The sequence below is a fragment of the Callionymus lyra genome, chromosome 4 (genome assembly GCF_982586985.1).
Source record: "Callionymus lyra chromosome 4, fCalLyr1.hap1.1, whole genome shotgun sequence".
Lineage (NCBI taxonomy): Eukaryota > Metazoa > Chordata > Actinopteri > Syngnathiformes > Callionymidae > Callionymus > Callionymus lyra.
The window spans coordinates 12,294,365-12,309,160 of record NC_141821.1 but is presented as its reverse complement, the minus strand read 5'-3'; the positions used below and the strand labels follow the sequence as shown (position 1 = coordinate 12,309,160).

General features: G+C 37.9%; 1 protein-coding gene across 3 annotated transcripts in view; it reads right to left on the bottom strand.

Moving 5' to 3' along the window:
• mpp7a (MAGUK p55 scaffold protein 7a) overlaps window positions 1-14,796 on the bottom strand; it is a 123,073-nt gene that overhangs the window by 24,629 nt on the left and 83,648 nt on the right. For 2 of the 3 annotated variants that reach the window (XM_087788826.1, XM_087788827.1), the window contains exon 12: window positions 494-664. In XM_087788826.1, coding sequence (XP_087644952.1) covers window positions 494-664 — 171 coding nt within the window. Of the gene's footprint in view, window positions 1-493; window positions 665-9,031; window positions 9,065-9,554; window positions 9,576-14,796 lie in introns of all 3 variants that reach the window. The other variant, XM_087788828.1, reaches the window with a different exon arrangement.

Genomic DNA, 14,796 nt, shown 5'->3' with positions numbered 1-14,796 from the left:
GTTTTCAGACATATTGGACTGCCCGTGTTTCCACCACGTTTAAAAACCCTACAGCAGTACGCTAAATCGATTTCCAGGCTCATTGGCACATTGTAAAGCTCTGCATAGGGCTTTGCAAGACGCGCCGCTTGTGGCGAGTGTTAACAATCATCTCGCCTTGAGAAATTGAAACGACGTTGAGAGCAAAGTGCCATAAATGAACGTATTAAATGTGACTTATTAATGAGCCGGCTGCTCCGTCCATTCCAGCGGGTGCTTAAAGCTGAAATTAGCAAGGTTTTGCTTGATTGAGTTTTCACGTCGGGGAGTTAATTTGTGGGCTCTGCTAGATTCAACCCCCGGGAGGATAATGTGGGGCCTGACTCATACGTAGAACAAGCACATGTCATTATAACAGAGGTTTTTAAATTATAACGCAGCGCTCCAGGTTCAACTGCTCGAAGCCTTGTAATGCGTAAGTTAGAGTGAGATGAATGTCCTGCAAATTACTCACCTACTAAAACGACCAGTCTGTGTTTAGATCCGTTCTGCCTGCGGTACTTGGAAACCTCTTCATACGTGGGGACGTCGGCCATGTCGTACATCTCGCTCTTCTTGCACTCGTACATGGACTTGTTTGTTTTCTTGTCCCGTCGGCTGAGACGGAAGCTTCTCCTGAACCCAGCTGGAGGACAGAAACGGAGGAGAGGACGGAGAGAAACATCAACATTGAGCCAACATTATTTCAAATGTCTGAAATCAAGCCGTTTGCAATGGATCGTGGGATTTTTACTTCAAGTCATTGACGAGTACTGTATGAAATTATGCCGTAGGTTTTTATTTAGATGCATCAATTACAGGGTAGATCTTCTAAATGGAGACTTTCACCGGAGATCTTCAGTTCCCAAAACCATTACAGAAACACCTAGAACTGAATCAAGTTTTTCCTAGAACCTCCATCTCTTACACCGGAGTCTTTGTATGGTTTTCTTTTTGCTTATGCAATGGGTGAAAACCCATTTCAAAACAAAATGGTGATGAATCATCAAAAGTAATTTGGTTTTCGAAGTTCTGAACAAACTTGTACTGCAAAAAACTCTTGATGTGCTACTAATATTCAATAAGACAGTGTGTTACTATTATTATTATTATTTAATATTTATTAAACCTGAATCAGATCCATCGTCCAACGCATTTTGTAAATCTGGTTTGTTTTGAAATGACTCAAATCATTGATTACCTTGAATAACAAAACACATAATTAATCAGAAGAAAATGCTCTTAATAATAACTCCAATCGTACTGCGAGACTCTTAAAAAAAATGTCAAGTATAAAGTTTTGCTCAATTCCAGGAACACATAACATAGACTCTGTGTACGTGTTCACCTCCTGAGGCTACTGTGAGTATTGTTTGAGTAGTGAAGCAACATCAGCACCTTTTTTCTGCCCTTGCGAGCACAAAAACAAGGTTTCCTACAGTGTTCCTCACAAACATCGGTGTTCCGGTTACAGCCTGATTCCTGGTGACATAGAACCTTCACCTTTCAAAGAAGCTACGCAGCGTTCCCAGACAAATTGTGAAATACCATGGACCCCAAATGCATAAGCATGAAAGGAAAGGCTTGTACCACTAGATGACCCGAACTAATGGGCCAATAAAAAACATGCTTTGTGTGTTTAGCTACATGCACAGACGTGCTTGTTGGTTACCAGCGTCGAAAGATTGGCGATTTCTCTAGTTGCATCTTAAAAAAGTAGGTTCATGTGCTGTGTGTGGGTCTAAAGTCAGTGGAAAGTCATTATGGAGGGTTTGGAGAAAAAAGATCTTCTGGTTTTTTGGTGGCATTTTCAGCATGGTGAGCTTTATTCAGTTTATATTTCTTCTTGCTCCCCTCTCTGCAGACATCGTCGTGAAATGTGGGCTCTAACTGGTTAACAAATTTTCTACCCAAGTCACTAGATATGCATTGAAGCTGCGACCCCACTGCTCCAAACATGTCCCGTACCCCTTTCTCGTATTGCATGCTTTTGCTACAAACACATTAAGACGGTTCAAAGAAGAACAAAATCAAATTAAACTCCAATAATTAGATTCGAAGACATTTTCAATCAGAGCCAAAAGCAGGAAGTACAATCATAAGAAACTTTCAAATTGTGAGTTTTGACTCCAAAACAGCTACAAAGCAACCCAGAGGATGTTCAGACTGAAGGTAAACAGTCTGCGAGACTCTTGTTATTCTTCCAGTGATCCTTAATAAAGGAAGGAGCTCTGGACCAAAGTTGGGTTACAAATAAAACACACAGTCATTCCCTCGGAGCACAATAACGGTGGTTTTGCATCAGCCAGTGTATATGCAAGTGTCCACACGTGCCAGTGGACGGAGTATAACATTACGCGGCACAGTTCAGGGCAGACTTTGTTCCACTGTGGGCAGGTTGTGGCTTACGTCTACTGTGCCATTTCTCCTGTGGTTAATCCACTCATTCAGCACCCCCCCCCCTCACCCTCGCAGCATTACCCTCCACCACACTGTGGAAAACATATCCCACCTCATCTGCATTTCTCCCGCAGAGACATCAAGCTTTGACCAACATCCAGCAGAGTTGACATCATTACAATAAACATTAAGTGCACGGTGTAAACGATATCCTTTAGAAAGCGGTCCGTTTTGTGTAAGTTAAGAGCCAACCTTGGTGGCCGTCTCCCTTAAAGTAAGCACATAACTTGCTAATTTGGTCAAAGAAAAAAAAAAAGAAAAATCATAAATCCTGTCTCACGCTGTGTGACAAGCTGTCATCTACATCTGATTAAGTTAACAGGCCTGACAGGTGCCCTGGGTTCGTTCCGTTTGTCCTCTGAACGGCACCATGTCTGGACGCGTACCTTTGATTTAAGCATCTTTTTCATTCCGATAAATCATTTCTCAAAAGCAACTCGTAGACAACTAAGAAGTGAAAGTAAACTTGAACAACAAGTGCATTTGCCCTTTCCTTTTCAAATTCAAATCATGATCTGAAATTTAAAGAGCACACTGTAAATTTGTAACTCCTTTGTACCTGGGAGTCTAAATATTTGACTGGTGTGAGTGTTAGAAAATCCAATGTACCTTTGAAGAGAAAACTGTGTTTTTCAAACCGCTGAGGGAGATTTATAACTTTGACAAACTCCCTTAAAGCGCAACTAATGGGTTGATTTGTGTCTTAAATTGATCTTGGACCGTTATTGTATCAACAGTATGTGTAACGTTTGTTCAAAACTCTCTTTTCATTGAATTATTTACATGAGAAAATGTGCCAATTAGTTTCTCTGGGGATGAAATATCGTTTGTCATATTCACGCCCTCTCTACTGTGATTGGTCAAGCATTGAGGTTCGTCACCACGTATCATCAATCCAGGAAATCTTATGGGAAATAAGTGAACAAAAACAGTGACTTCTTACCATCAAGAGGAGTAAAACGGTGGCTTGAGCCCCAAATCTAAATTAAAAAAACTCAATGTATCTTATTGTGACTATTGCTATAAATAGTTACCACTGATTTTCATCATAGTAATTTATTTATAGTAAATGAATGTATTGCTTAATAATTGATGATATGATACGTATCCTGATGAACTTACAACCTTTTATTTGAATGAATACACGCTGCCCCCCTTGTGCAGGGCTGAGCTGAATTTATGCCTTTGAGTCCTGGCAAAAAAAGAAGTCTTGCACAATGGTTGGACTGGTTATATATATTAGAGCATATAACACAGATCAGACACATCTGCTGAACATTTGGGGGTTAGCCTCCTTCCAACTGTGAGGAGGCCCCAGGGCAAACCAAGAACACTTGCTCTCCGCCCAACCTTAGATAGGTGAGAGAAAATGGATATGATGGAAAGAATAGTAGAGCCTGCTTGCTTTGGATTCACTGGCAGCATTAGCAAATGATTTACATTCAGCAAAAGGACACATGAAGTCGAGAAAGACTTCAAGAGCGCCGGGTGTTGACACAAAATCACCATGAAAAGAAAATCTACAACGTGCAAAAGAAAAGCCTGACATCTTGTTAATCGCTTCACCACCACCGAATAACAAATGTGAACACTGTAAAAGACAAATGATCATGAACAATAACAGATGAGGCCAAACGACGTCCACCAATGGAGGTCTGAAAGAAGAGAAGCCTGAGAACAATATAAGCAGCAGGTCCTCCAGATGTCATGTGTAGGCGACCGGCGAGATGACAACAAGGGGTCAGAATGAAGAACGACATGTTTCCGGCTATTAAATGTTAATTGGTGTTGAAGGCAAATACTCAATGGTAAAGAAGTGTAGAAGTTTAGCGCAGAAAGATGATGGTAAAGAAAACAAAAATATAATTGGACCTTAAGAGTAAACTAACAGCACCTCTTATCCTTCAAAGTTATTAAACTAACAAGCTTTGCTCTTCTTGTAATGAAGAATTGGGTCAAATGTGGCCCGAGGATTATGTGTGGCCCTTAGACGGTAGAATATCTGGCCCTCATGAGGTCAGTGAAAAACTATGAAGCTGATCATGCAGAAATATTTCTAATGACTAATTAGCAATTTTATTGTTTCCCTCTTTTTTATTCTAAATCTAAAAGTAATTTGTTCAGGACTGATTAAAATAACAAACCCTTTTTCTTTCATTTTACTTTTTGAGAGCATTAATTCTCCATCCAAATGATTCGAAAGCTCTTTGCTGTTCTTTTCAAACAGTTTGTTGTTAATTGAACAATGTTAAACAACATCAATAGTGTTTAAAACTAAGTATCCTTTTTCTTCGCCAAAAATACATTTTTATTGAAATAAAATAAATAGAAATTTAAACCCAAATAAAAATATCACATTTCTTATATATGATGTTATGACGTAATTAAACTTTAGAATAACATCTTCTTCCATTATATCCTACAATTTTCTTAACATATTAATACATTTTTTTGTTTTCTATCCCTTCTATTCATATAATTATGTCTCTTCTATCAGGAAGAATCAGGTCCGTTACGTTTTGTCTTAGGTTGGAAAAACATTTTGTATTTAAAAATCTATAAAGTAAATGAATTGAAAGGTAACTCATTGCAATAAGACTCTTATTACCAATTAAAAACATGTTTTAAGTTGTGTTTGATTTATATTGTATCAACAGAATTGCTAGTAAACAAAAATAAATCTTGTAAAAAATGTTGCTCCCAAATAATCTCCAATATCTATCATAATAACTTTGCCTTGACAACTTTAAACTGGTAAACTAATCATTACCAGGTTAATTCGCCTCCGTCTAGATCGACTAGGTGAGCTGGTTCATTCATTTATCGTGGAGCTGCATGTTCAGATTCATTTTCACATCAGGTATCCGACAAGACCCCTGTGCGCCCACCAGCACCTGCGCAGCCTCTGGAACTCATCTTAACAAGCGTGTGTTTAACTGGACTCGGGTGAGTCGCAGCCGTCCAGGAGAACGCGGCGAGAGTTCAGGAGTGTCACATCTGAAAAACCTGCTCGACCGTCGACCGCCGTGCTGAACTCCTTAGTGTTGTCTGGGGAGAACACGGTCTGGGAGCAGTTTCCACTGCCCCCGCAGTATCTGGACTGCAAGTGCAAGTGTTGCAGACGGTGGAACAGCTCTGGAGACCTCTGGCTTGAGGAGGTGATCCTCCTTCGATCTTCCCGGGGATTCTTTGTACGAAAGAATGTCCCGTCGTTTCGCGCCAAGCGAGGCTAAAGGTCCTGACTCTGATCCTCAGGCCGAGGCACACAAGTGCACGAGGCTGTTCTTGTCAACCACATGCCGGATATTAATTGAAACGTGTGTAAGACACTCGTACAAATCAAGTGTATTTTGAAGGGAAAAACTGTTGGCGCTCGTACATGTGCAACTAAAACCTTTAACGATTAAACCTGCAGCCTCATGAACTCATCTCTTTTCCTAAAGAGATTCCTGTTTTCTTAGGCTGTTTATTTTTTCCGTAGCCCTACGACGACTAGTTTAAGGATGCTGATGGATATTCCATGCCCTATTTGTTCAGCTTCCACCAATTTTAAAGCTTTTTTTTTTCGATGCTCTATAATCCGTCCAGTTTTCCTCTTGGGTGTCCAGAGTGTATCCTTGTAAAATCGGGAGGATTAAACGTACATCAGCGAGGACACGTTAGACTACACAGCTGAGGATTTATGCCGTTGCTTTACCCAAGGACTTTAAGGATGTCACCTTTTATTTAAGTCAAAGGTTTGCAACATATGCTTTTTTTTTTTAAAAGCAAGTTGTAAGATCCTGAATAATGTTTTCAAGATGTTTGTTTCCACATTCTAAAGTGTTTCGTAAATAACATATATAGAATTCTCAATACGACAGTTGAACGTGTACCAGATCAATAAAAACACTATTTGTTGTTGTTCAGAAGTGAAATTGTCACTAAATGTTTGTGATAAGTTAAGGGATTTTCATGATGCATCACTTTCTCTTTCGTCACACACTCGGACAATATGTTGCTTGCGTTATTTTGCCCTAACTTGGATTCAAACCAACAACCCATTTTCAGTCAGGCTACATTAAAAGTCTCCCGACATTAACGTTCACTGAAAATGCATTTGGACGTCCAGACGTTGCATCATTGATTGGTCACGAACGATCATTTAAAAAAACATCTTAAATCTCCGGACAACAAAATGCCCACCACACCGCCTCACTTATTTCCCCCGAAGCAACCTCAGCGACATTACAAAAGCATCTGTAGGTTCTAGGGTTTCTAACTGCGAGGTGAAGGAGCGACCCTAAATCACACGACCACATCCAACCAGCCATGATGCAAATGCTCAGAGAGAAGATGTTATTATAACTCCATTTTTTTTTTTCCTCCAGATCTTCTCGATGCTTAAAAACCTCACTCAGGGCTGCAGAGGCTCAGAAATGCTGCTCGGCTGGATGTTGTTTGGTGCAAATTAAAGAAAGTGAGATCATGGAGTGAAAATAGAAGGAACAGTGACGGACGGAGCAGGCGTGATGGAGCGGACGAGCATAGATCTACGCATCAAAGAACTTCACACAATAAATGCTATTCAAGGATTCAATTTCCTACGTTTGATTTCATCTGATCCATTATCTCAGTCCTGGGCAAAGTGCGCCCCTGGGTGAACATAGGGCCCTATGATTGTATTTATGTGGCCCTCATGATGTAAGAAATCACAATATTATTCCATATTATATTCAATTAATCATTACTAGTCTACAAATATGACTATAGGGTTTTTGTTTTTGGACTTCTTTCCATTGCTTTTGTACATTTTTCAAGCATGTAAAAAAATAAAAATAAAAAGCTGAAAAATGATAATTCCTGAAAAGGTTATTCTGTATGAGATTTTAAAATGAATAAACGTTTTATATGATAAAATAATAATTTTAGCATATTTATCTTTATTTTTATACTTTTTCGCTCTTTCATTTTTGCTTAACGGCCCCTCATAACAGACACTGTGTACAATGTGGCCCTTGAGGAAATTCTGTATTAAATGATTTAATGCGATTAAATAGTGAAAAAAGGATCACAATGATCACTTTTCCCTTTTTATTTTCTATCCAAGAGGCAAATTACATTTTCATTTGTTTTATTCCTTGTTATCCACTTCACACAAAGTAGTAAAATAGTTTTCAACGTATGTTCTACTTTTTAAAAATTCAGTAAATTTCAGTTAGAGCAGAAGTTTATTTTTTCCTTTCTGATAAAACACCAGAAAGGTTTATGCTAAGTAAAGAAAAACATTTAGAACAATATTTAACATGAGAATCTTTTTTATTCTATCCATTTAGTTAAAAAAGACTTGCAAACTTGTAAGTAAGTAAGTAAGTAAGTAAGTAAGTAATATTTATTTATATAGTCCTTTTCGAGAACAGGGTCACAAAGCGCTTAAACAATCAAAACAATACTCAAAAAAGTAAATACTTTGAAGATCAAGATAATACTGAGAGTTCGAGGAGTTCGAGAAATTCAAGGAAAAGCCTGAACAAATAGAAACGTCTTAAGATGTTTCTTAAAGGAGTCAGTAGACTCCATCAAGCGCAAAGAGAGAGAGGAAGATCGTTCCAAAGCTTAGGAGCAACAGCCTGAAAAGATTTCTCTCCTCTGGTCCTGAGCCGTGTGTGTGGAACCATCAGTAGATTCTGATCCACAGACCTCAGAGCCCGAGCTGGGGTGTAAGGCTGGATCAGATCAGTGATGTAAGGAGGAGCCTGACCATGAATAGATCTGAAAGTAAGAACCAAATAAAAAAAAAAAAATGTAAAAAATAAATAAATAAATAAATAACTTAATAATAAATAACTTGTTATACTTGAAATGACTTTGTGTGAGACATGGAGTTTTGATCATTTTTAAACATTTTCAAAATATTAAATGTGACTATTGTGTATCTTTATTATGATTATACCAATTTTCAGATATCAAGAGGGATTAATATAGTCTATCTAGTCATCTATCTATCTTTTCCAATATATTAAAGCTATATGAAATAACAGAAATTATAATTTTAGAAAAGTTGCACCTAAAAATGTTACATATATTGATGATGATGAAATTAAGTCTTTCTTTCCTTATAATTTTAATTAAAAAACACAATATCGACGGTTAACGTTTTTTTTTTCATAAATGGTATTTGCAAAATAAAATTCAAGCTCAACTTTACAACACTTTCTAAATACTGTCTAATGATATTAAAGTACATTTCAAACTCATGTATGAGCAGAAGGCTCAGAAAGTGATTGACAGGTTGACTAAAAGAATGAGCGGCAAAATTCTCAAGACTCCTCCAAACTGTTTGTGGAATGAGGGAGGAAACCAGAGTTCCTTAGAAAAACTATATGGGAGCTCAAGGTAGAAGAAACCTGGAGTTGCCTTGAGATGTAATAAAACTGTCAGTAATAGAACATTTAAAAATGAAATTATCTGGAAAACAAAGTGCAGAATTAACCAATGATCAGACATGGAGGGTGAACCTGTTGTTCTGGGGGTGACGGTGGGACGGATGGAGAATGAAAAGACAGTGTCTCACCTAGGTTGAATCCGCTAACATAGTCGGCATCCTCTGGTGATGAAAGGAAGAGAGAGACCAGAAGAGAAGCACATCGAGATGTTAGAGGAGAGAAACAGATACCCAACCAGAGAATCCAAAAATAAAGGAGAGACAGAAGCATTTTAGGAAAAATCTACGTACAATAATACAGACAGAGACAAACACAAGTCTGTGTTGAATTGACTCTAAGTGTCGTTTAGTGGAGTCAGTGTCTTTATTTCGGGAACATAAACAAAAGTAGTAAATAGTTAGAGGATCCGAAAGCCGAGTTATACAAGTGAGCTCAGTGGATTACAGGAAGACGGCAGGATAGGACGGTGGAGCGACACGCTCCAGCTGAGACGAGGTCAAAGGGGAAGCACTAACAAGAGTAAAAGTGAAGACAATACCTTGGAAGTCACCGACTGTGAGGAGCGACACGAGAGGCCAAGGGTGGAGATCAGAGCACGAGTTAGAGGGGAGTGAAGGAGGCTAGTGAGGAGAAGAAAGTGGAAACACCTACCAAAGTCTAACTCCACTTCGTCTTTGAGTCGGAAGGAGATAAACAAACAGTTACAATGATGATCAAACATCTTTCATAATCACTCCTCTACATGGTTACAACTATCACTAGCTCAACTAGTCAAGTATTCTACCTCAGTCCCGCTAGACTTGCATACTCTTTACCCGCAAAAACATCAAATGAAAGCACAAATATTTTGCTTAAAAATATGGCAACGAGAAACAGTAGATTAGGATTATATTGAAGTATATTCCATTAGTAACTAAGGTCTGTGAATACTATTTATAGGTTGACTTTTTGACCTCCAAAGATTTACACATTCTTCTGTTTACTGGGAAGATAATTGATCAACTCCTATGAAATAAGAAAAGTAGCAGTTGGTTAATTGAGATGGTCATTTGGATTAAAATAATCTCCTTTCTCTGTTGATACATTAGAACAAACTTTAACCATTTTTTGCTCACGACAAAAAAAGTATGTAATTGTATACTGAAATTAAAGAGTGCCATTGAGAATGTTCACTAAGGTTTTTTTGTTCATGACACGGTTAAATGCTCAGATATATCGTTATTACAATATAAAAATACTAGTTTGAGAAGGAATCTGGTTTCTTTCAGAACCTCCTGAGCCTTTGTCTGCTGCATGTTTTTGTTTTTTTAGAAAACCAGAGAAAAAAGGTGAAAGATGAGAAAGAAGACAAAGAGGAAGAGGGAAAATAAAATAAAGATGACAACCAGGAAATAAAGATAGAAAGGGAGAAAGAATAAGAAGACTAAGATGACAAAGAGGAAGAATAGAAAGGAAGAGGGAGACAAGGAGGACATACTTATAAGGAATATTGCAATTAAAGACAACGAAGATGAATAGAAAATGGAAGAAAAAGACACTAATGAGGAAGAACACGAGTAAGAAAAAAAGTAGAGGAAGAAGAGAAAGAATGATGAAGAAGATGAGGAGGAAACCGGAAGATAATTATGACAAAAGGCATAGGTAGGAGTAAAAAAGAATAAGAAGAAAGAATAAGCAGACAAAGACGATGGAGAGAAGGAATGAAACATTAAAATCTGAAATAAAAATCTTAAATTAAAAGGAAGACAAATACAATAGAAAACGTGAAAAGAAAGAAAAAAGATAAAGAGGAATAGGAAAACTAAAGGAAGACCAAACAAGACCAAACAATAAGTCAAAAAAGGAAAAAGAATACACACAGGAAGGAAAATAGAAAAGATAACATAAAGATAACAAAACAGGAAGAGAGGCAGACAAAAGAAGAAGTAAAAGTAGATTTAGTTAAGGAAGAAACAAGAAAATGAAGAGAAAGAAAATAATAATAAAAGCTAAATACAAAGGAAACTACAACAAAGATGAAGAGGGAGGAACAGGAAAGAAAGATGGACACAAAAGAGGAACACCAAATACCAAGAGAAAATAGAAAGGATAAGAAGACAAAGAAGAAAAGAATAGATGATAGTCCACAAAAATAAAGATGAAAATGTCAGAGAAAGAATAAACTAATAGAATAGAATGACAAAGAGAAAGAGTACAAAGATGATTTCTTTGCATTAACACTCTGATGCTAGTTTTTATTTTAACGATTCAATCTTGAGCTGAAAAAGGATTCATGAGATGTTAATCATCGGCAAGAGTTTGCAGGTTGGAGTCGAGACCCTGGTGGGACTGAGGGTTTGCTACTTCTACGTGGAGTTACCCAGAGAGACGGCGCGTGCTGAGCACCTCAGCGACGTTCCAGCTACATGGAGAGAAACATCCGTGTTCAAAAGCAGACGGCACCTCAGATTAAAACACTCAATCAGATCCGCGGAGAAACGACTTCCAGACGCCGTCCGAGCAGCTGCGACTGTTTCGAAATAGTAGCCGGGGCGGGAGCTGGCCGATGTGAATTTAATTTTAAGAACATTTGGAGACACTTAGAGGTGGCTCTCGCTCGGATTTCTGACAGGGATGAAAATCAAAACATGGCTTCGTAACCATCCATCACGCTTCGCCTCTCGCCTCGCAGCGCAGACACGGAGGCTTGCTGAGAGACACTCGCAGACGACCACGAGCCAAAACAGCAGTCGGAGCTGAAGGCTGCAGATGTTGCCTCTGACAAGAGTGACGTGCAGTGAGAAGATCTGTGTGTGTGTGTGTGTGTGTAAGTTTGTGTGTTTGTGTGTGTAGGTGTGTGTGCTCATCCAACAATGTTCTCTCCCACCTACGACCGCATGAATCACATCTCAATCACTTCCGATCAGGAATTATAGTCTTTGGGCTGTGACTGTTGCAGTGCATTATGGGACTTGTACTTTAAGGTGGTAGACTTTGAATCTCACAAATTGGCTTCATGATTAAAAAGAAAAGAATGAATCCTTGTGAATCAAACACTTTTGTTTTCTCGATCTATAAAATATAAAAATGTCATGTTTTTTGATGATAATTTTGTAAGAAACCTGCAAAACTGCATTTTAATATAAATATGTTTTATATTTTTTACAGACACGCATATATGATTGTAAAAATAACCAGTAATAATAACATTTAATTCAAAAAATTCAAAAACACAAAACCAAAAAAGAAATCAGGCCTAATCTTTTCCCCCCGAAATGTCTTTTTTTTTCTTTTTGAAGTCGTAGTGTGAAGGTAATAGTTTCTAAAGTCCGGATGTTGTTGTTAGAGTGAGGGGGAGGCTTCGTCTGAAGCCAACATGTTGTGTAACATTTTTATTTGTTTGCCAAAATGACATTTGTGAGAGGTTTTTCTTTCGTATCGAGTCTGCCAGGACGAATGTCCAGATATTAACTTTTGATAGAAAATCCAGATTTATATCCAATACCCTGGAAAACTTCTTGAATATACAAAATATTCACAGATTTAAGTGTATATTGAAAACCCTTAAAAACAAACAAGTCCTTTTATTTTTATGTTTTCTAATATAAAGTCTTGATTAACAACAGCCCTGGTACATTAGATGTTGGTGACTTGATGAAATAAAATTCCCACTAAGGCATGCCTGATAAAGGCACCTTATCAACTTACGAATACAGTATTTACTCTAAAATATCGTCTCTTTCTCAGGAAAATATGGGCAAATACTATTCAACAAGCACTATAGAATGTCTATACACATTTGGAAAAGGTTGTCCATGATGTAAAAAACTCGAATGACTCTGAGATATAAGTGTTTATTCAGACTTTAATCGATGGTAAAAGATGGTTAATACTCGATGGTTAAACCACATCAATATTTATTTGATTTTTACACCCTAGTTTATATAAAAGAATAATATATATTTTTTTAAATGTATTGTTAAAAGTTGTTTTTACCTTTTACAATAATTATTTTTGCATTAATTAAAAAGCACTCCACCACCAAGTGCTATAATCCTCTGCAACAGTATGAAATTCAGAAATATATATATATTTTTGTCAGACCACTGCTGTGTTTTAGTCGTTATTTCCAAGAACAAGCTTCAAACTTAACCTGGACTGAAGGGAACAAATATCGCAAGCGGGTTTAAAACTTATAGTTCGACGTTGTAACAAACATACGGCCGAAACAAAGTTGCCAAAAACTCCTTTCACTCAATTACATGCATTTATATTTAAGCGCCTCTGGAACAATGGCACTAGTGTTAACATGGGCTGCAATTGTTGCCTCACAATAACTGGCCAGAACATGGGAACTGATTGTTGTGGCTTCAGACACGCAGTACTTACGGAGGCCCCCCAAGAAAAAGACCTAAAATTAAGGACTTTTGTGAGTTTTTAAGAAGTTTTTTTTTAATCTGGTTTCAGTCAAAGTGTGGTAAAAGAGCTGTAAACTCTGCTGGTGTGTACGTGAAATAAGAAAGAGGTTTTAAGGTTTTAAAAACTGTCGTGAGCTCTAAAAATAGATTCCAGCTCTTGTTCTTCTAGGTCTAGTCTTACGGTTGCTGAACTTTTGGATGACGTTCGTGCCAACAGTAAACTGTGACTAATTCATGTGTGGCTGGATTTGGAAGCACTTGTTGTTGTTTCCAACTATTAGACCGTGACAATAGAATTTGCATGAACAGTCTGGGTTTGTTGTTCCGTTTACATTGCAGCTCACTGAAGCGCTCAGTGGAAGCCAACTTTCCAAAAAGTTTGCCACTGGACGAAGCCGTGCCGATAATAAATTAAGGGCAGACGAAACCGACGAGACCACCCTCAAACGTGCACACGGTGGATGTCTTAAAATACAAGATGAGGTCAGTCTAATGAGCGTCCGCAGACACATGGTCTTCTCTTTGGACGTAGTGAGGTCATTTCTACACTTATGAGCAACCTGTGTCTCCCTGTTGAGAACACGGCAGCTCGTCGCTGCAGTTAAACGCTTGTAAGGAAAGAATTAAATTCAGATTCTTAAAGCAGATTTATCCACGCTTATCCACAAAGAGTGCCACCTTCAGGGTGTCATTAGACATGGAAGACACCTTAAAGACTTGATCGCCGTAAAGTAGTGATCAATGAGTGCAATTTTCCATGGATTTATACACATTTTTTATTTATTAACAAAGGTTGCACGTCTGGGTGATTATTAAAAAAAGTTTGAATAAAGGAATACAATTTTCGACTGAACAACGTCGTAAGAGCTCAAAGTTATAATGAGAAGCAAAATGTAAAGATTCTGCCATTGATGCGTTTACTTTTTTCTGCCAGTCAATAAGATTCAAGTCAAGAAGTTTTAAGCAAATGAAATTAATATTTCTTTACGCGAACGTGAAACTACACTGAGCCTTTGAGTCAAGTAAAAAAAAATAAAAAAAATAATTGATACACAAAAAACTGGTGCTCAAAAATGGCTTATAAACAAGATTAGTCTCTTGTCTCAAATCCCGCACTTCTTTACTCACACTTAATATTATAGGTGCGTCCTAATGAGCAGTGTGCCAAAATAAAGTGCACAATGAGCACTCAAATCGCCAGAAAAGTGAGTGTCTTATCGATTGCCACTTTACACAATCAACGGCCGCCATCTTAGTGGCGCTGAACGGAAGATACGTCACTGATGCAGGCGCGTCTTCGGAGCAGATACCGGCGTAAATGTCTTGAGAAAACACACAACAACAGTGATAACGCATGAATGAATGAATGAAACACAAATGAATAACTTGTTTCAATTGGCGAAAACCACCGTCAAGTGTTGGCGATAGAGTTCCAACAGCTGGTTGCAATCAGTGTTAAAAAGTAGTAGAAGAAGAAGCTGTCGAGTCATTTCCAG